This window comes from Gigantopelta aegis, chromosome 11 (genome assembly GCF_016097555.1).
Source record: "Gigantopelta aegis isolate Gae_Host chromosome 11, Gae_host_genome, whole genome shotgun sequence".
NCBI classification, from domain to species: Eukaryota; Metazoa; Mollusca; class Gastropoda; order Neomphalida; family Peltospiridae; genus Gigantopelta; species Gigantopelta aegis.
In genome coordinates this window covers 32,030,098-32,053,630 of record NC_054709.1, presented here as the reverse complement: position 1 = coordinate 32,053,630, position 23,533 = coordinate 32,030,098, and the positions used below count along the sequence as shown (strand labels likewise).

General features: G+C 38.9%; 1 protein-coding gene across 1 annotated transcript in view; it reads right to left on the bottom strand.

The window, feature by feature from the left end:
* The window catches only part of LOC121385141 (scavenger receptor cysteine-rich domain-containing group B protein-like), an 80,450-nt gene that overhangs the window by 12,329 nt on the left and 44,588 nt on the right, over nucleotides 1–23,533 (bottom strand). The window contains exons 8-12 of the mRNA XM_041515678.1: nucleotides 18,334–18,500; nucleotides 13,755–13,911; nucleotides 10,143–10,339; nucleotides 8,804–8,963; nucleotides 1,211–1,389 (exon numbers count right to left, since the gene is read on the bottom strand). Coding sequence (XP_041371612.1) covers nucleotides 1,211–1,389; nucleotides 8,804–8,963; nucleotides 10,143–10,339; nucleotides 13,755–13,911; nucleotides 18,334–18,500 — 860 coding nt within the window. The remainder of the gene's footprint in view (nucleotides 1–1,210; nucleotides 1,390–8,803; nucleotides 8,964–10,142; nucleotides 10,340–13,754; nucleotides 13,912–18,333; nucleotides 18,501–23,533) is intronic.

The following is a 23,533-nucleotide window of genomic DNA, read 5'->3' as shown; positions in this document are numbered from 1 at the left end:
TGATCACATACCATGGCCTTTGATATACCAGTCGTGGTGCACTGGTTGGAACGAGAAATAGCCCAATGGGCCCACAGACGGTGACCGATCCTAGACCAACCGCGCATCAAGCGAGTGCTTTACCACTGGGCTACACGTACGTTCTGCCCCAAAAGTACGAAGCTAAATAATAGCGACACAATGTCCTGTTGTTGATTGTAAGTTAAAAGTTTAACTGAATTAGATGCATATTTTATTGTTTGGACAATGTGCACAGCAATATTATTAAATAATTATACATTTAATAAATGTATCAGATAATTTCTTATTCATATTTCTTTCAAAATTCCATAGTCAAAAGTCAAGTTCCAACGGAATAAATGTGTCATGGCCTTACGTGCCGATAGGATAAGCGAAAAATGTTTTAAAAAACGAAAAAGATGGTGTGTTATGAGTTTTATGTCAACTCGTGACGAGTGAAAACCATATTTTCAGGATGTAATGCGATGTGTGAATGTAGGGTGGGTGTCTGGGTGTTTCACTATTTATTACATATATAGCAATGAAATATATAGATCTGCAGAAACCATAAGAGTGACATTCGGTGAAAACTCATACCTTCACCGTATTTTAACTAGAATGAAAATATAGAAATCATATTTATATTTTTGTGAACATTAATGAATCAGTTATCTGCCTTGTAAATTATTACGAGTTTAAGTTTGATGATTACCAATGCATTTAGTTGTATTTGAAAAAACAAAGAAGTAATTTAAACAATTGTATCAATAAAAATGGATATGAAGTCACAGTGCAATTACGATAAAATATCTAAAACTGACTGAATACGAATCTAAAAATAATGATTACACAATGTCCTTTCGTTGAGTGTAAGTTTGTAAACTTGCCGGTCGATTCGTTTTGTATTTGTTGGTTTTGTCCGGTATATTTGCACTGCAGTATTGTAAAGTAATTATTAATTAAAGATACTTTTTATTTGCATTTCTTTTAAAAATACAATGGTCAAGTAAATTTTCACCTCTATATATTGTTACAAGCTACAGCCGTATTATTTTTTAATCATATTAAATAATTTCGCAATTCGTTAAAATATGGTTTTGTTGTTAAAAAACCAAAACCACCCCCCCCCAAAAAAAAAACCAATAAAAAAACACCAAAACAACAACACCAAAAAAACAACTAGAAAGCAAAGAAACAAGTGCAACATTACCTCCACACGTGACCCCAGCGTCTTTATTGTGGTAGTATGAGGCTCTCCTGTTCTCGTCACAAGCCCAGTACTGACACTCATTTATGTTTGTCTCGTCCCCTTTACACAACAGTCGATCCACCCACAATGGGCCCGTCCCGGCCGGAAAGTAGCCCGCAATACGTGGTGTGGCACCCTCTCTGAAGGGAAGATTCATGCAGCAAAAGTAAGTGTATAGTAATAGTGATTGATAGTGGTGACGGTGATGGTGTTGATGATGAGACTGATGGTGATGATGATGATTGTGTTGAGCTGGATGATATTGGTGATGATGATGATGGTAATGATTGTGATAGTGAAGGTGATGTTGATAATGGCGATAGTGATGGTGGTGATGAAGATGGTGGTGGTGGTGATGATGATGATGGTGATAGTGGTGATGGTGATAGTGATGATAGTGATGATGATGATATTGGTGATAGTGATGGTGGTGATGATGATGGTGGTGGTGATGATGATGGTGGTGGTGATGATGATGATGGTGATAGTGATAATGGTGGTGATGGTGATGATGGTCGTGATGATGATGATGATGGTGGTGGCGGCGATAATGATAATGGTGATGATTATGATGATGATAATGGTTTTGATGATCATGATGGTGATAGTGATGGTGGTGATGATGATGGTGGTGGTGGAGATGATGATGATGGTGGTGGTGGAGATGATGATGGTGGTGGTGGTGGTGGTGATGGTGGTGGTAGTGGAGATGATGATGATGGTGGTGGTGGTGATGATGATGATGGTGGTGGTGGTGGAGATGATGATGGTGGTGGTGATGATGATAATGGTGATGGTGATGATGATGATGATGATGGTGATGGTGACTATAATAATAGTGACAATCATGGTAATACTATAAAGGGCAATAATGATTATAATGCTGAAAATGCTGATGATGATGAATAATGTTGATGGTAATGGCAATCGTGATAATGATGATGATAAAGTTTTGATGTTCATAGTACCAACAAAGCGTATGATGATAATGATGATGACGATGGCGATGATGACAACGATGATGATGATGATGACGATTATGATGATGATGATGATAACGTCAACAAGCATTCTGAAATTACTCCTAAAACAATACATATACCTACATGACCCAACAAATGTTTGAATCTTCCAAGTTCAAGAGCCAAACCTCTGCCATATATTTAGTTCAAATCCTGATCTGTTAATCTACATGATAAAGCTATACACAAAATATCAGCTGATTATCTTAAAGGGACATACCCTAGGTTTTAAACACTAAGGCATATTTTTTACTATTAGAGCCGTTTTTTGATAACTGAAATTATACTTTACTTATATTTTATTGTTTAGATTATCAATTTCCATAGATTCGAAGTGTTTTTGATCACCTGTTGTTTTTAATATCATAAAATGCATCTCTCATGTTTTTAAAAACGCACGTGCATCTGAGAAGTAACAGTTATGGAGTCGAGTTTTAGTCTATTTTTAGAAGGTATTTCATCATTTCAAAGTGACAGACTCATGTTTCACTCAGTTGTAACTTTATCCAAATGTGCTACAAGTTTGTAGATTTAATTAAACTTAGTGCTAATTTTCGCGGGTTGAAACTAGGGTCTGTCCCTTTAATTATACTTAGTGCTAAATTCTCACGGGTTGAAACTAGGGTCTGTCCCTTTAATTAAGTTAGTGCTAATTTTCACGGGTTGAAACTAGGGTCTGTCCCTTTAACTAAACTTAGTGTTAATTTTCACGGGTTGAAACTAGGGTCTGTCCCTTTAACTAAACTTAGTGCTAATTTTCACGGGTTGAAACTAGGGTCTGTCCCTTTAACTAAACTTAGTGCTAATTTTCACGGGTTGAAACTAGGGTCTGTCCCTTTAATTAAACTTAGTGCTAATTTTCACGGGTTGAAACTAGGGTCTGTCCCTTTAACTAAACTTAGTGCTAATTTTCACGGGTTGAAACTAGGATCTGTCCCTTTAACTAAACTTAGTGCTAATTTTCACGGGTTGAAACTAGGGTCTGTCCTTTTCAGGACACATTTAAAAAAGAGGCTAAAAAAACATAGGTGAGGCGGATTGACAGACAGACAGATGGAAAGACGGAGGCAATACCTATAGACCCTTCTGGTTGGACAAGTAGGTGACTATCATGTCAACATAACCACGACCGAATACATAACCGCAAATACAGTACACGAACCAACCATAGTGGCAATATCGTCAGCTGTGGAAGAATTCATTATATATGATGGGGATCAGTTTGATCAGTTTGACTTTTCGATGTGCCATCGATTTAAAAAAAAAAAAAAAAAAAAAAAAAAAAAATGGGAAGGGGAGTGGTTTGAGGGACGGATGTTTAAAACCAAATTGGCTATCAGACTATTTTGTTCCACACCAGTAACAACTTGCTACGATTCTGCAAATTCACACCGGTCACTTTGCTGCGAATCTGTGACCTCTTTATCTGTCGGTTGTTGTTAACTGCCGATATGTTATAAATTTAATTTAATTTAAAAAAACAAAACAAAAAAACCAACAAAAAAAAACCTTGTATGCCGCTGCGTTGACATACGTTTTAAAAGCAGAATTATTAAATTATTATCCTAAAACTTCTGTTATTGATATATTCCGATTGGCATCTTAAATCATTCACTCTATACTGACTATAATAAATTTTAAAACCAAAACACATGATGTAATTTAACTGACCGACAACCCTTGTAGACAGCTGAAAAAGGAAAACTATAAAGGAAAAGGACCATCACTGCATGTGTCTGGGGGGCGGGGGTGTGGGGTGTGGGGTGTGTGTGTGTGTGTGTGTGATTGCGGTTTTGAGAGAAAAGAAGTGAAATCGACAAATAAATGTGCATGTGGCTTGCCTACGTGACGTCTGTCACAAGCGGCTAACAAAAACTTCATTTTATTTGTATTATTATTATATGTATTATTATTTAGGGTGTTTTTTTAAATAATGTTAGCAGGGGGGGGGGGGGGGGTCTAGACTGGAAAGCTACGTTTATGGGGGGTGGGGGTTACAAAACAATGTACACAGGCGCATGTGCAGAAAATTTAGTACCGGTGTCTAGACTGGTGAGATTTTTTAGGGAATGTCGGGTCATGCTTCGCAAATTCGGGAAGGGGGAGGAGGGTAGACCCTGAAGCACACCCCTGTGCACACGCGCCTGCAATATAATTATGTTTGCGGCTTAATTTACCAACGGCCCAAACGATCGCGGGTCTGCAAGCTGCTTTGTTAATCGATTTCCAAAAGGAACTAGGGTTCAGGTTTTATTTGAGGCTGTTTTTATTGTGGATATATTCCTGCTAGCCCTCATTTACATTTTCTTCACTATCTGTAACAATAGCATTATACATGTATGTTTACCATAACATCATGTAGTGGCAGACAGATAGAGGGGTTCTGGGGTTATTTCAGGTGTTATTTACTTTTATTTACTTTTTATTAAGGTCTTTTTCTTCAAATATATTAGTATTTACAATATAGTGAAGATTTAAAAAAACAACAACAAAAAACCCAAACAACAACAACAACATTTTAATTCAAATTTTGTCTCGCAGCTGTTCCTTTTTAAGCACATAAAATTCAGTGCAGCGGGAGTGGAGAAACAACAGCAGTCTGAAGATTGGATTCATCCATGCTATATTTATTGTTTTATATTTTCACTTTCAGGACCCCCCCCCCCCCCCCCCCATAGGTGTTTAATACAGTAAGTTCAAAAATAAAATAATACGGCAGATGAAATAAGACCTTTATAACTTAGTATCTAGTATATTTTCTGACTGTCTTTATGAACTTAGTACAAATATTAGAATGATCAGAAACACGTTTAATATACAGCCACTAATATTTTATGCAGAAAAATATATTTGATATATAATTACAATCGTTAAAAAGTATCTGTTAGTCAATAACATCTTAAAAATTGCAGCAAAGTCGCGAATGTCCCTTTAACAAAGTAGCTCGCAGACGAAACAACTCGTGATCGTTGGTCAAATCAGCGGTAAACGTATACAGGTAATATTGGTACAGTTAGTGGAGGAAAAGGTAAATGGGTGATAGAATACATCTGCAACAACAGCTCCAGATAAAACCTATACCCATGTTCCTTTTTGAAATCACGCCAACACACATTTATTTAACAAAGTTCGTAAACAACATGTAACCCGTGATCGTTGTGATCGTTGGTCAAATCGGCGGTACACGTTTACAGGTAATATTGGTACAATTAGTGGAGGATAAGGTAAATGGGTGTTAGAGAGAATACATCTGCAACAACAGTAGCTCCAGATAAAACCTGTACCCATGTTCATTTTGGAAATCACGCCAACACACATTTATTTAACAAAACTCGTAAACAACATGTAACCCGCGATCGTTGGGATCGTTGGTCATATCGGCGGTGAATATACAATGAGTTTTGTAGTCACATTTTATTATTATTGTTGAAAACTTTAATGAAGACACACAAAAAAATTAAGTAAATACTACAATATACTACTTGCTCCAAAATTTGTGGCAACACCTGAAAAGGTATCATAAAACATACCAATAGACTTAGCGGGGATCAAATACCATATATGTAATGTATTTTATTGGCTAAAAAAGAAAATTAATAAAATTTGAAAACTAACGCCCCAGCGAACAAATTCGACATCCCAGGCCTGTGGGAATTTAGTTGGACCCCGGGGGGGGGGGGGGGGGGGGGGGGGGGGGGGGGGGGAGGAGGGAGGGGGGGGGGGAGAGGGAGGGAGGGGAGCAGCAGCAGCACTCGAGGACAAAAATAAAGTAAAAATATGGCCTGTGTCCCATCTCCACACTATGGGGGCTGTGATCCCCCGCTAAGTTGTGCACCCTCTCCCAGATATTATTCCTACAGGACCTGGGAACCTGGTTCCCTCCGACAAATAAAACAATATCCATAGCTGCCCATGACAATCATCACGTAGGCAAAAGCAAACTTATTATTATTTTAAAATATTTATTAACACGCAGTATTCCCCCCCCTCCCCCTCCTTTTAAAAACACTTATTTTTATCATTTTCTCTTTTATTATTATTATTATTTATTTAACTTTTTTAAATGTAGTAAACGTAAAAACAGATTCGACATCCCCTCACAAATGAAATGAACTGTCCACTGCTGTGCTAATTATCACGTACGCAAAAGCAAGCTTATTCTTTCGTTTCCCCCTTTTTCTCTCGATTTCACTTCTTTCCTTAGTAAACCGAAGAACTCTTCCTTCTCCATACACTCCTGTTTGTTTATTGTAATCGTTTCCCACTGAACGATTTACAAGGGCTATTGGTTAATAAAAATCTATTATTTAATTATTATTTTCAATGTAGTGCGAACACGTAAACACGTCAATCGCGATTTAAAAAACCCCACGTGAAATAAATATATATATATAAATAAAAATGATAAAAGAAAACAAGTGTACAGTATATATGTATTTTAAAAAACTATTTAAAGAAATGATGATCCTTTTACATGTTTCAGTCTGTACTTATCTTCAGAAAGGAACTAAATAACTGCTAAATATGACGTCATATTACTGTATAACATCATGTAGTGGCAATTGAAAACCCACAAAAAAAGCTTAGAGGCTCAAATCAAGTAGCTCGTGCACGTTTTCAGTGTCTGCAGCTACCGCCGATCAACCGTCTAAACAGGAAATTTTTAAATTTTGCCGACTAGTCTAGAATCCGTCTAGCTTGGACAGAGTCGCCGTCTAGACGCAATTATGGTTGGTTCGCGTACTGTAGGTGGAATGTTATCTTGTCACCGAATATAAAATAGTTATTAAAGATAAAATTAGCCATTTGTAGCGTCCAGATCCAGGTGATTGGGCGGGAGTTAAACTCAGTTAGCTCAGTTGGTTGAGCGCTCGCCTGAGGCGCTTCTATCGCAGGATTGAACCACCTCGGTGGATCCATTCCGTTGACTGGTTTATTTCTCGTTCGAACCAGTGCAACGCAACTGTCATGGTATGTGATTTCATGTCTGTGGGAAAGTGCATATTAAATATATTTTATTACTAATGGAAAATGTAGCAGGTTTCTTCTCTAAGATTCTATGTCAGAGTTACCAAATGCCTGACATCCAATAGCCGATGATTAGTTAGTCAACGGGAAAAGGGCACGTGGATCTGTCTCGTTAAAAGTGCATCCCATTGAAACTAGGTGTCACGGAACATGCTCTTAAATTTGTTTCGCCTGTGGCGATTTTAATTGTGTTAGAGGGCCGTGTGCAGTTTATTGCCCGTAGCCCAGATGGGCAACTTGTTACGTAATACTTCGCACGATCGGACATTCCAATACACACCCTCAGCCAGCTGCAGAGGCCATGTGGCTAGTAGTTACGTAATATCTCCGGTAGTGCTGTTTATGGCCAGGAGATTGCTCGCGGTTGGCGACAGCCAGACTGACGATCAGAGAGAAATATACCGAGGTAGAATATGAGATGATACGTGAGGTACCGCCTTGTATCCCCAGGCAAAATCCTGATTTATAATAAATAGCTAGAATTTAGAGATATCTAGGAGAACGAATTAGGACGGCTCCAGGGGATCACTAACGTAGTCCGTTAGGACTTGGTAAATATCATTTCTGCTCTGTGTATAACCTTGATGTGATTGATGTGACTTTAAATATTTTAATACTGTATTATACCAATATTCTTTAGACAGTGTCTTCGGTCATCTGACGAAGTAAATCGTAGACTTTTTGTTCTAACATTATATGAGTATTTGGTAATATAAAGCTTAGCCAGTCATCCTAGAAGACCCTAGGTAAACTGTAGGTTATTGTCGTTATTGTGATAGGTACCAGTATTAATTTTGTGTTACAGATTACTGAAAGAGTAGTTAAGGGTTAATTAAAAATTAACCCGTTAGGAATAGAGCTGTAATTCCTTTATTAATTAAGTTCCCCAAGAAGCGTTCCTAAATTATCACAAGTTACTGAACGAGTAGTAAGGGTTAATTAAAAATTAACCAGTTAGGAATGGTGTTGTAATTCCTTTATTAATTAACTTCTCCTGTAAGCGTTTCTCAATTATCACACGTGTGGGTGTGGTGTAACGGTGAAGTGATTTGCATATTGTGTAACTAGACACCTAGAGATTAACTAATTAAGTGATCAGTTCTGGGTTGTTATTATTGCTGTTATTAATTTACTACTACGGCTGTACATTTGTCAGCGTAGATTAATACAGATTCCAAAGTGTATTGTGTTTTTGTTGTGTTTCTAGAGAGCTAACGTGCTATAATAATATATACTTTATATAAGATCGTATCTCTGATCATACCTAGAGATGAGCCATACTAGGGTTTAACAGCCTGTTACAGAGAGATCTAATAGATATACAGTTAGGAGAGATATTTTGATAATCGTGTTTTATTCAGTTACGGGTATTATAGAATCCCCGTGACACTAGGGGTAGCTGGATATTTTTAGGGGAGGACAGGTCTCCATGCCCACCCTCCACTCCCACCTGGATCCGCCTCTGCTCACCTGTGATAAAAGTAGTAGCAGGTAAAGAACTTACGTTGGAAAGCCGAGCATTCTGCAAATAACCTTTGCCGCCAAATGGTAGAAGAAGTTGTCGGTCATCGTGCCCCACTGGTTGTCATGGAATATCTCCACCCTCCCCTCCTGCTCATGCGACCCGTTCCTAAGTCGAATCTTGAGGTCAGAATAAATATCGCCTAGATGAAACAAATGTTTGTTTAACGGAAAGCCGGCACATTCTTGAAACAAGAGATGTTTGGCAACCAACATATATTGTGGTTATTTCATCGCTTGGTCGAGAGAAACAGATAGAATATATATGAGAGAGAGAGAGAGAGAGAGAGAGAGAGAGAGAGAGAGAGAGAGAGAGAGAGAGAGAGAGAGAGAGAGAGAGAGAGAGAGAGAGAGAGAGAGAGATAGAGAGAGACAGAGAAAGTACCATCGCATTGATCAGTTTAGAGTCTGCTAACAGCAAATATTTCACCACTAATACACACACTACAGATAGAAAGAGAGCACCACGGGCACTTTCACCAATGTTCCAATTAAATACGAAGGTGCTTCATCCTGTAGTGTGTGTAATAATTATTAATATGTAAAATATTTGTTATCAACTGGAAAATGATCTGTGTAAATGTATTTAACGTCAAACATAGGGTTATTGATGTAATGAAGCAATAATCGTTGCCTTCCCAGTTATCTCCGAGTGAGAATGCGATCATTACCGTCCAAAATGTCCATCCAGGGCCCGTGCTTATTATAAAACATCTCTAATGATGTCATATGCATACACTTTGTATGGCGTTGTCATGACAATGGTGTCTCAGACTCTATTTGTCTCAAGTCTATAGTCCGTCCCATCATTCTATTAAAAAAAATTCTAAATAATTTCCAGTTTGGTTTGAGGTTGGAAGAAAAGTAAAAGTGTTTTGGAAATAACAAAGAAATACAATTTGTGGGTGCAAGGTGCAATTTACAAATCAGTCGGCTCGGAAATAAATAACTTATAGTAAATTACATAGTATGAAAAAAATGTGATTCATGTGGGACGGACTATAGACTCTAAAGGTTTTATAAGCACCAGGCCAGCTGTCAAACGGCAGACTACTCGGGCTATTTACCATTGAACTACGTCCCCTCCTCCCCACTACCCAGTGGCGTAGCGAGGATTTTATAGCGGGGCAACCCCATATTGGTGGTGGTGGTGGTGGTGGGGGGGGGGGGGCACAACCCACACTATGTATGTATCTATGTATGTATGATTTTATCAAATTTAATACAGTAAAAAAAAAAAAAAAAAGGTTTAATGGGGGAGGAGGGGCCCTCCAAAAGCCCTCCCTCCCTGAAAAAGTCGCGGAACCGCTGCTGCTATTTACCTTCGCATCTGATACCAACGTCATTTTTGTGTTGACAGTTGTCGCTGTTGAGAATGATCTCCTGGTCCTGCTCCCAGCCATGATGTTCACAGTCTGTGAGGCTGTCCTCCGAACCAGGGTTACAGTCAATACTGCTCATCCAGATGGGCCCAGTGCCGTCAGTGACATCATCCCGGCTTAGCATCTGAGCACCGACACTGGAAAAACAATACAGTGACGTGAGTGCAAGACACAGACAGACAGAACTACTTAACAGTTTTTTCAGCTCGGCTTAGCATCACGGCACCGACACTGGAAAACCAATACAGTGACGTGAGTGCAAGACACAGACAGACAAAACTACTTAACAGTTTTTTCAGCTCGGCTTAGCATCACGGCACCGACACTGGAAAAACAATACAGTGACGTGAGTGCAAGACACAGACAGATAGAACCACTTAACAGTTGTTTCATCTCGGCTTAGCATCACGGCACCACACTGGCAATACAGTGACACTGGACAAAAACAATACAGTGACGTGAGTGCACAGACACAGACAGACAGATAGAACCACTTAACAGTTGTTTCATCTCGGCTTAGCATCACGGCACCGACACTGGAAAAACAATACAGTGACGTGAGTGCAAGACACAGACAGACAGAACCATTTAACAGTTGTTTCATCTTGGCTTAGCATCACAGTACCGACACTGGAAAAACAATACAGTGACGTGAGTGCAAGACACAGACAGACAGAACCACTTAACAGTTTTTTCAGCTCGGCTTAGCATCACGGCACCGACACTGAAAAACCAATACAGTGACGTGAGTGCAAGACACAGACAGACAGAACTACTTAACAGTTTTTTCAGCTCGGCTTAGCATCACGGCACCGACACTGGAAAACCAATACAGTGACGTGAGTGCAAGACACAGCAGAAGACTTAACAGACAGATCACGGCACCGACACTGGAAAACCAATACAGTGACGTGAGTGCAAGACACAGACAGATAGAACCACTTAACAGTTGTTTCATCTCGGCTTAGCATCACGGCACCGACACTGGAAAAACAATACAGTGACGTGAGTGCAAGACACAGACAGACAGAACCATTTAACAGTTGTTTCATCTCGGCTTAGCATCACGGCACCGACACGACACTGGAACCAAACAACAATACAGTGACGTGACGTGAGTGCAAGACACAGACAGACAGAACCACTTAACAGTTTTTTCAGCTCGGCTTAGCATCACAGTACCGACACTGGAAAAACAATACAGTGACGTGAGTGCAAGACACAGACAGACAGAACCACTTAACAGTTTTTTCAGCTCGGCTTAGCATCACGGCACCGACACTGGAAAACCAATACAGTGACGTGAGTGCAAGACACAGACAGATAGAACCACTTAACAGTTGTTTCATCTCGGCTTAGCATCACGGCACCGACACTGGAAAAACAATACAGTGACGTGAGTGCAAGACACAGACAGACAGAACTACTTAACAGTTGTTTCATCTCGGCTTAGCATCACGGCACCGACACTGGAAAACCAATACAGTGACGTGAGTGCAAGACACAGACAGACAGAACCACTTAACAGTTGTTTTGCCATTTTATTTATTACATACCTATTCAATCTTACTATTATATAGTGATAAAGACATTTTCAAACTGTGATAAATTTATGCGATCTGGGCCCAATTTCACAGAACATCGTAAGCCTAGTTTTTGACATAAACGTAAATCTACGATTCAACCACAATTCTTATTTCTACTAATAGTACAACAAATATAGTTTGAAATACACATATTTAATTTTCTTTTGTACTTAAAATGTTCCATCTTCTGTAATGAGGTAATTTTCTGCGTGAAATAGATGTTAAACACCTGTAGTTTCAGACGTAAACTTACGATGTTTTGTGAAATAGGCCCCTGGACAATAGATTTATGTAATTAGAAACCGTTTTTGTAATAAATAATTAAAGGTATTAAATAAATACTGAAATTTGCATACGTTCTTTTCGCTTCCTATTTAATGTAATCGTTTATTTTGTGCAAGAATGTGGTATATATTCTGCCGCAAAATAAACTCATGATAGGAAACTAAATAGGAATAGTTATTTGACTGTGTATGTCATTACAATTGTGTGAATTATATAAAAAAAAGTTTGTTTCGTTTAACAACACCACTGGAGTACATTGATTAATTAATCATCGGCTATGGGATGTCAAACATTTGGTAAATCTGACTCGTAGTCATCTGAGGAAACCCGCTACATTTTTCCTACTGAAGCAAGGGATCTTTTATATGCAATTTCCCATAGCCAGGAAAGCACATACCACGGCCTTTGTCCAGTTGTGGTGCATTGGTTGGAATGAAAAAAAACCCAACCAGCTGAATGGATCCACGGAGGTGGTTCGATCCTGCAATGCAAGCACCTCAAGCGAGCACTCAACTGACTGAGCTAACTCCTGCCCCCGTGTGGATTATAGAACAGTTTTACACCAAAATAATGTAATGAACTGTGATTAAATTATCTTGTTATTATTATTTTTTGTTTCTTTCATTCCTTAATTTATTCAGCTTCTCTCTTTTTTCTCATGCCCAGAATAATTTTATGTTTTTCGATCTTATTTTTTGTGGGTTTTTTTGTTTTACTATTATTATTATTATTTAAAAAAAAAATTGCTTCTTTTTTGTGGTTTGTTTGTAGCTAGGTTTTTTTCTATTTTTTTTTTTTTTTAATCTTTGTTTTTCAATTTGAAGTTTAGAGTAAGATTCGGTGTCCGTAAAATTCTGTGATATTTGTATTTGTATTTTTGCACAGTTCTTTACACTGTTTTTGTTTAAACCTTGAATTTTTATATTGATGTTGATCATCACTTTATTTATTTGCATTACCATAGTTTGACACCCAATAGCCGATGTATTTTTCGTGCTGGGGTGTCGTTAAACATTCATTCATTCATTCATTCATTGTTTTTCAATTTTTACTTTTTAATTAACCTTATCACACATAAAGGAACATTTCATATTACTAGTATATAAACTTTAACATGTACGTACATTAGAGTAATGTCATGTCTAGAATGTCTATATAAACCCCACCACCACCAGTTGTGTAGCCTGGGGGCGCGGGTATGCCCCCCCCCCCCCCAATCCCTGGAAATTAGGGTTATCAGTGGCATACTCGATATCATTGTTTACTTGGCTGCCTAATGGCACCCCCACTACAAAATCCTGCCTACGGCACTGAACAACACACGTAAAACCCCAAAATAAACCCACAAAAAAGTACACGAATAAATCCGAATAAAACCACACAAAAACATAGACCCCCCCCAAAAAAAAACAACAACTCACACCCCCAAAAGAACAAAAACGCATATAAATAAACACGCAAAAACCACCAAACCCTCTCACAAAACAACAAAAAACAACACTAAAAATACACCCACCCACCCAAATCCCTCACGAATCCCCCCAAACCCAACAAGAACAAAAAACACATACATGAAAAAAAAAAAAAAAAAAAAAAAAAAAAAAAAAAAAAACAACAAAAAACCCCACCCCAAACAACAAAAACAAAACAAGGCAAGGAAATAGAATTAAAACAGCCTCACGGTCTATGGCCGAGCATTTTGCAAGCCACAGCAGCGGCTATCGTGTCAAAGTATTTATCACATATGGTTCCCCATTGGTTGTTGTAGAACACCTCCAAGCGGCCTTCTTTATCTGTACTCCCGTTCACCAGGCGAAGCTGCGGATTTTTCGGTACACCTGAAATCAAAAGTATTGAGTAAAATTAAACTATGTTTTATCGGCCTGTGAAAAGCGAAAACTAAGCCATTTTAAAGACCCAAGTTTCAACTTTCAACTCGTAAAAATGGACACAAAGTTTGGTTACAAATCTGTAACATTTGAATAACGTTACAATAGATCGAAACAACAGCCTCTTGACGTTGACATACCCTAAAAAAGAGACTAGAGCTCGTCTCCATAACCATTACTTCTCATAAGTACATGCGTCTTTTAATATATATATATGTTTAAATGAAGCTTGTTATCGGTGTGCCACTACATTGCGAGGCGAGGTATTCTAACCACAAGGCCTCTTTTAATCACAGCACGAAGCGCAACGATACAGAACTCAGTAAACATATCTGGCACTTGAAAGAGAACAACCTTGAGTACGCAATCAGTTGGACAATTCTATGCCGTGCTCCACACTATTCGAACGCGTCGAAGCGTTGTGGCCTTTGTATTTGCGAGAAGTACTTTATTATTTGCAATCCTAAAACAGCATCCTTGAATAAGCGAAACGAACTGGTCAGCAAATGTAGACATAAAGACAAATACCTCTTGAGTAATCTAACATGATTAGAAGAGACACGTTGCTGTAATTAATGTTCTATACAAATCACTCTGGTTTATGCACTGAAGAGTGCAGATTCGCACAAACATCGCGAACTGTACGAAACAGTATTGTATGTAAATAAACCATGGAAGTCAAAGTATAATATATCCAAGTTATTATTATATGTATTATATATATGTATTATATATTATATATATATATATATATATATATATATATATATATATAGTTATGTAGTGTTTAAAAACAAGGGTCTATCACTTTAATAGTGAAAAATACGTCATGTTTAAAAACTAGGGTCTGTCACTTTAATAGTGAAAAATACGCCGTAGTGTTTAAAAACTAGGGTCTGTCTCTTTAATAGTGAAAAATACGCAAGTGTTTAAAAACTAGGGGGTGTCACTTTAATTGTGAAAATTACGCCGTAGTGTTTCAAAACTAGGGTCTGTCACTTTAATTGTGAAAAATATGCCTTAGCGTTTAAAAACTACGTTATGTCACTTTAAGACCCAACAGGTGATATAGAATTTCACCTGCTAAAACCATATTTTTTTTTTTTTAAATCGCAGATAATTCGAGAAACAGATTTACATATGACTCTGTCTTTGTGTCTCTGTGTCTCTGTGTCTCTCTCTCTATCTATATATACTCTTCAAATTATTTTTTAAAAAAATAGGGGAACTCTGATAAGAATTTACAATTGCCAAAATTGTAAGGTATATTAGCTGTGGGGAATGGTTATATGATAATAGTGAATTAATTGGGCAAACATTACAACCGGTAGTTTAGTATTACAGTAGGTTTTATGACCACCAAAGATCTTGAAGGACAACTGCGGTCAGAAGTGAAATGTGAAAGTTGACGGTTTTTTACATCAATAAATCGCAAATTCAAACAATAAAAATGACTAAATACAAAACAATAACAAATGTATGATCATCAGAATGAAAAATATTGACCGAAATAATGTTCCACAGTGATTAATCGACCTTCCTGGAAATTGTCAAACTTTGAGAATGACACCCCACGCACATATACGGGGCAACTGTGTGATGCATGTGCAAACTATGGAATGTGCTTCGGTGTGTTGATAAACAGACCTGAACGTTATTTACTAGGATGTATGTGGTCAAACCGTATGTTCGGTCTAATAGTTGATATTAACATTAATATTTCAGGTTCCCCAACTTTCAAAGAATATACATATATATAGACACACATATATGAGTATATATAAGTATGTTTTTCTTGAAAGATATTTTTAAAATCCAAATCAATTGTTGACAACTACAATAAATTAGTCTCTTACCTTTAATTATATTTTGTCTAGACACAAATCATGAAATGAAAAACCCCAACAACATTACAATGACACACACATTCCATACCAGATTGCAACCATGTCAGCTATATATAGAATATCAGGTTACTACGTTTTGATATCGTGGTTATTTGGCGAGGCTTAGATAATGGTTTAACAGGCGAGCGTCACCGAGCCTGTTACACCGTTATCGAACCGAGCCAAATAACCACAATATCAAAACGTAGTACCCTGATATTGTTTTTATCATGCAACCCCTTTTAAGTTATATTTTTGTAATATGTTTCAGTCAAAAGCGGTATGGAAACTATTAGTTTTATCGTGTAGAAACTACTACCGGAAGTCGGACAATAGTAGGTGCCTGAAAGCATCTTGGGAATAGCATAGACCGCCTAAAAGTTATGGGTTTCCAAATTTTAAATAAAATACTTTGATTATATTTCAAAGTCTTTTGTGTGACATTACAATTTTTCTGTGAAAATAAACTCAAGTTTATGTGTGACCTGAAGAAGATCTACATCACTGGCTGCTAGTGACTGTGACGTCAGACGCTATTCCATTGTAAATATTCTTCGAAGGAAGTTACTTGCTTTTTTGTTTCAAAATGTTTAATTCGAAATGTTAGCTAGTTCCGAATGGGAGCGAATAATGGATACTTACAAAATAAGAGGTAATGTGATGTTACAGAAATTGTAAATGTTATATTTAATTATGCAGTTCAACATTTATTGATATAAATGGATTTTTCAAAAATGCGAAAACTCATTTCCTAGTGACATGATAACACATCGAAGAGGTTATCAGGTCAATAGGAAGCATGGTTCGATGGTAAATCGATATCTAGAGTACTCTAACGGTAAGAGAGCTATAGTCAGTTCAGTCGTTCTATAAAAATGTTGGGGTTTTTTGTACATAATTTCAGTTTGGTTGACGTAAGAAGAAAAGTAAAAGTGTTTTGGATATAACCCCCCCCCCCCCCCCCAAAAAAAAAAAAAACACACCAAAAAAAAAACACCAAAAACAAAACAACACATATTTGTGAGCAATTTACAAACAAATCAGCTCAGAAATAAATAACTTATAGTAAATTCTATAATATGAAAAAAAGGCGTTCCCTGTGGGCCGGACTACAGACGGACATTTTGACAGTTATCAACATACTTGTTCACATGTGCGTCTAGCTCTCTTACCGTCAGGAAGGAAGTAAATGTTTTATTTAACAACGCACTCAACACATTTTATTTACGGTTATATGGCATCAAACCTATGGCTAAGGACCACACAGATATTAAGAGAGGAAACTCGCTGTCGCCACTTCGTGGGCTACTCTTTCCGATTAGCAGCAAGGGATCTTTTATATGCACCATCCCACAGACAGGGTATTACATACTACAGCCTTTGATATACCAGTCATGGTGCACTGGCTGGAACGACAACTCGAAATAAATAACTTATAGTAAATTCTATAATATGAAAAAGGCGTTCCCTGTGGGACGGACTATAGACGGACATTTTGACAGTTATCAACATACTTGTTCAAATGTGCGTCTAGCTCTCTTACCGTCAATAAAGTTTGTTTTATTTAACGACGCCACTAGAGCACATTGATTTTTTATCTTATCATCGGCTATCTGACATTTTTACAGGAAACCCGCTGTCGCCACATAGGCTACTCTTTTACAATTAGCAGCAAGGGATATTTTATTTAAACTTCCCACAGGCAGGGTAGCACAAACCATGGCCTTTGTTGAACCAGTTATGGATCACTGGTTGGTGCAAGTGGTTTACACCTACACATTGAGCCTTGCGGAGCACTCACTCAGGGTTTGGAGTCGGTATCTGGATTAAAAATCCCATGCCTCGACTGGGATCCGAACCCGGTACCTACCCTTACCGTACTGACGCTCCTATATCGACTTCGTTGAGATGTCCCAGGTGAAAACAAGATCTGCCATTGTTTTTAATGGAATACTCTTTAATAGGGGTGGAAACCTCCAAAGTATGTGACCTAATTAATCTGCCTTCATGGCTTTCACCCCTCTTCAAGAGTATTCAATAAAAACAAGCAAAATGGCAGCCTAAAAAAATTACTTAAAAAAAAAGTTCTTTGCGATCTCAGCGAAGTCGATATAGGTGACATAGTTACAATCTGTGGAATCTATGTCATTGTATACCACAACTGATCAAATGCCGTGGTATGTGCTTTCCTGTCTGTGGGAAAGTGCATATAAAAGATCCCTTGCTACATTAGGAAAAATGTAGCGGGTTTCCTCTGTTGACTACGAGTCAGAAATACCTACTGTTTAAAACCCAATAGCCGATGATTAATTAACCAATGTGCCCTAGTGATGTCCTTAAACAAAACAAATAATGTAATTGCAATGTTTGTTTGTTTGTTGTGTTTTTTGTTTGTTGTTTTTTTTTCCTCACGATTTGTGTCTGATCAAAACGTGGAGGACATCTAACAGCAATTAAAGGTAAGAGAGTAATTGATTGAACTTACTTGGGCAACTAATGCCTCCAATGTCTCGCTTTTTGCACGATTCTTGCCTCCATCTGGACAAACTGCAGCGTTCCAGTGCACTCTCCGAATATATGCATCTCGCACGAAACTTCCACATGTTTCCTGAGACCGGCCCAAAGTGGTCACTGACAAAGCGTGCTTGAGGACTGCAAGTAGAAATTCAAACACATCACACGAAACTAGCTCGAGTGTCCTGTAGCGTTATTCTATTATCACGAGATAATAATGCTAGAGATGACTGTATGTAATACTTCGGCAATTGTTGATGACCAAATGGTAGCCAGCAATGCATTTCGTTCTTAAATCTGATGCCACAGACTTTTAGTTCGATTATTCCCCGAGTCAAATCATGACATTAAACTTACATGTTGGTAACTGGTATCGACACTAGACAAAGAAACCCAATGCCCCTATGTGAAACTCCATTATGGTTGTGCTGACGTAGGATAAAGTGTGTGGAGACGCGACTCGCCTGTCACGCTAACGTTTAGTGGTCGTATCATGCACGCTTGACTGAAGGAATACTCGAACTAAAGGTCTGTGGCATCAGATTTATGAGAAAAAAATGTGTATTTCAGACACAGTAGCTGATTACCATTTGGTCGTCCACGATTGCCGAAATATTACAACAGTCCTCTCTGTGTTGAGCTGTACTATACCGCGCTAAGTTGCACTGCTCTGTGTTGAATTGTACTATACTGTGCTGAGCTGTACTATACTGTGCTGAGTTGCACTGTTCTGTGCTGAGCTGTACTATACTGTGCTGACTTGCACTGTTCTGTGCTGAGCTGTACTATACTGCGATCAGTTGCACTGTTCTGTGCTGAGCTGAGCTGTACTATACTGCGCTCAGTTGCACTATTCTGTGCTGAGCTGTACTATACTGCTCAGTTGCACTGTTCTGTGCTGAGCTGTACTATACTGCGCTAAGTTGCACTGTTCTGTGCTGTACTATACTGCGCTAAGTTGCAATGTTCTGTGCTGTGCTGTACTATACTGTGCTAAGTTGCACTGTGCTGTACTATACTGCGCTAAGTTGCAATGTTCTGTGCTGTGCTGTACTATACTGCGCTAAGTTGCAATGTTCTGTGCTGTGCTGTACTATACTGCGCTAAGTTGCACTGCGCTGTGCTGTACTATACTGTGCTAAGTTGCACTGCGCTGTGCTGTACTATACTGTGCTAAGTTGCACTGTTCTGTGCTGTACTATACTGCGCTAAGTTGCAATGTTCTGTGCTGTGCTGTACTATACTGTGCTAAGTTGCACTGTGCTGTACTATACTGCGCTAAGTTGCACTGTGCTGTGCTGTACTGTACTATACTGCGCTAAGTTGCATTGTGCTGTGCTGTACTATACTGCGCTAAGTTGCACTGTGCTGTGCTGTACTATACTGCGCTAAGTTGCACTGTGCTGTGCTGTACTATACTGCGCTAAGTTGCAAAGTTCTGTGCTGTGCTGTACTATACTGTGCTAGGTTGCACTGTGCTGTGCTGTACTATACTGTGCTAAGTTGCACTGTGCTGTGCTGTACTATACTGTGCTAAGTTGCACTGTGCTGTGCTGTGCTGTACTATACTGCGCTAAGTTGCACTGTGCTGTGCTGTACTATACTGCGCTAAGTTGCAATGTTCTGTGCTGTGCTGTACTATACTGCGCTAAGTTGCACTGCGCTGTGCTGTACTATACTGTGCTAAGTTGCACTGCGCTGTGCTGTACTATACTGTGCTAAGTTGCACTGTGCTGTGCTGTACTATACTGTGCTAAGTTGCACTGTGCTGTGCTATACTATACTATACTGCGCTAAGTTGCAATGTTCTGTGCTGTACTGTACTATACTGCGCTAAGTTGCAATGTTCTGCGCTGTGCTGTACTATACTGCGCTAAGTTGCACTGTGCTGTGCTGTGCTGTACTATACTGTGCTGTACTATACAGTGCTAAGTTGCACTGTGCTGTGCTGTACTATACTGCGCTAAGTTGCACTGTGCTGTGCTGTACTATACTGCGCTAAGTTGCACTGTGCTGTGCTGTACTGTACTATACTGCGCTAAGTTGCAATGTTTTGTGCTGTGCTGTACTATAATGTGCTAACTTGCACTGTGCTGTGCTATACTGTGCTAAGTTGCACTGTGCTGTACTGTACTATACTGTGCTAAATTGCACTGTGCTGTGCTGTACTATACTGTGCTAAGTTGCACTGTGCTGTGCTGTACTATACTGTGCTAAGTTGCAATGTTCTGTTCTGTGCTGTTCTATACTGCGCTAAGTTGCAATGTTCTGCGCTGTGCTGTACTACACTGTGCTAAGTTGCACTGTTATGTGTTGAGCTGTACTATACTGTGCTAAGTTAGACTGTTATGTGTTGAGCTGTATTATACTGTGCTGTTGCACTGTTCTGTGTTGAGCTGTACTATACTGTGCTAAGTTGCACTGTGCTGTGCTGTACTATACTGCGCTAAGTTGTGTTGCACTGTGCTGTACTATACTGCGCTAAGTTGCACTGTGCTGTGCTGTACTATACTGCGCTAAGTTGCACTGTGCTGTACTATACTGCGCTAAGTTGCACTGTGCTGTGCTGTACTATACTGCGCTAAGTTGCAATGTTCTGTTCTGTGCTGTACTATACTGCGCTAAGTTGCAATGTTCTGCGCTGTGCTGAACTATACTGTGCTAAGTTGCACTGTTATGTGTTGAGCTGTACTATACTGTGCTGTTGCATTGTTCTGTGTTGAGCTGTACTATACTGTGCTAAGTTGCACTGTGCTGTGCTGTACTATACTGCGCTAAGTTGTGTTGTGCTGTGCTGTACTATACTGCGCTAAGTTGTGTTGTGCTGTACTATACTGTGCTAAGTTGCACTGTGCTGTACTGTACTATACTGCGCTAAGTTGCACTGTGCTGTGCTGTACTATACTGCGCTAAGTTCCACCGTTCTGCGCTGTGCTGTACTATACTGTGCTAAGTTGCACTGTTATGTGTTGAGCTGTACTATACTGTGCTAAGTTGCACTGTTCTGTGTTGAGCTGTACTATACTGTGCTAAGTTGCACCGTTATGTGTTGAGCTGTACTATACTGTGCTAAGTTGCACTGTTCTGTGTTGAGCTGTACTATACTGTGCTAAGTTGCACCGTTCTGTGTTGAGCTGTACTATACTGTGCTAAATTGCAGTTCTGTGTTGAGTTGTACTATACTGTGCACTGCGGTGGGATTTAGCTTAGTCGGCTGAGGTACTTGCCTTTTTTCTTGTTCCAACCAGTGTACCACAACTGGTCAAAGGCTGTGGTATATGTTTTCCTGTCTATGGGAAAGTGCTTATAAAATATGCCTTGTTTCCTCTGATGACTACGAGTCAGAATTACCAAATGTTTGACATCCAATAGCCAATGATTAATTAATCAATATGCTCCAGTGGTGTCATTAAACAAAACAAACTTGTATTGGTCTAAAATGTGCTACATTGATAGTTGGTATTATATGTCGAAGGCACCATTGCTCGAGGTAACGACCCCATTCGAAACAGCAGTGTCTGTTCAAATGCAGCAAAATACTGTTTCGACCCTCGAATATACGAAATATTTAAAAACAGCTATTTCGTTACATGGCTTATCTCCCTCTGATGATTTTCGTGCAGTCCAAATTACCCTTATATACTTTACTCCAGAGAGAAAAAAAGTCTCAAGTTTGACGCACATTCAAAAGTGTGCGGCACAAGGGGGTGTAGGCAGGAGGGGGGAGCAACTGTCCTATTAGAGCTGGATGATAGACAACATGTGCTGACCTGAGACCGTACTAGTATTTCCATCATTCTACCTTCAAATTTTTTTGTAATCCATGTAAAAATTAATAAAGCTTCGTATATATGCAACCCTATACAGCTGTTTGGTATATATGAATAAATATAGTCCGGAGGAACGTTGAAAGTGTGGTATTGACTTAATGTGCCCCGTGCACTAGAATAAACATAGTCCGGAAGAACGTACAAAGTGCGGTATTGACTTAATGTGCCCCATGCACTAGAATGAATGTAGTCCGGAGGAACGTACAAAGTGCTGTATTGACTTAATGTGCCCCGTGCACTAGAATAAATATAGTCCGGAGGAACGTTGAAAGTGCGGTATTGACTTAATGTGCCCCGTGCACTAGAATAAATGTTGTTACTCAGACTGGTACATGTTTGTTTAATTTAGACAAAAACCAGCCTCCCCCTACACAAATGGGGGCCCCGTATTTTTCAACTTTATGTTGATTCAAAAACTCAATGTGTACGGATTTAATCTGAATTTGTTGTCAAAACGTTTCTGAAAAATGGGTTCAATTTGTCTAATAAAAAGTCTTGTTTTATTAAACCTCGTTCCAACCAGTGCACAACTGGACAACGACCGTGGTATGTGCTTTCCTGTCTGTGGGAAAGTGCATATAAAAGATCCCTTGCTGCATTAGAATTTTTTTTAGCGGGTTTCCTCTGTTGACTACGAGTCAGAATTACCAAATGTTTGACATCCAATGGCCGATGATTAATTAATCAATGTGCTCCAGTGGTGTCGTTAAACAAAACAAACTTTGTTTTATTAAAATGACAAAAAAGCATGCAAGACTGAGTCGACTTCATTTAACACAAGGCATTCAGATTCTGGATTGGACTCAGTGTTTCTGTTGTATAAGGAAAGAAGGAAGTGTTTTACTTAACAACGCACTCAACACATTTTATTTACGGTTATATGGCATCAGACATTTAGTTAAGGACCACACAGATGTAAAGATAGGAAACCGGCTGTCGTCACTTCATGGACTACTCTATTGGGCTATTTATCGTTCCATCCAGTGCACCACGACGTGTATATCAAAGGTTGTGGTATGTGCTATCCTGTCTGTGGGATGGTGCATATAGAATATCCCTAGCTACTAATGGAAACATGTAGCAGGTTTCCTCTCTAAGACTATCTGTCAAAATTACCAAATGTTTGACATGCAATAGCCAATGATTAATAAATCAATGTACTCTAGTGGTGTTGTTAAAAAAACCCACCTTTTACTTAGACATAAACGTACGAGACAGGGAACAGGAGCAAATACTCAAATTCGGGCAAACAGAGATATTCTGGCAAAATGTATGGTATGGTATGGTATAGGGATTAAAGGTAGGGTCAACTCAAAAAAGAGTCTTATGTGTTGGAAAGAT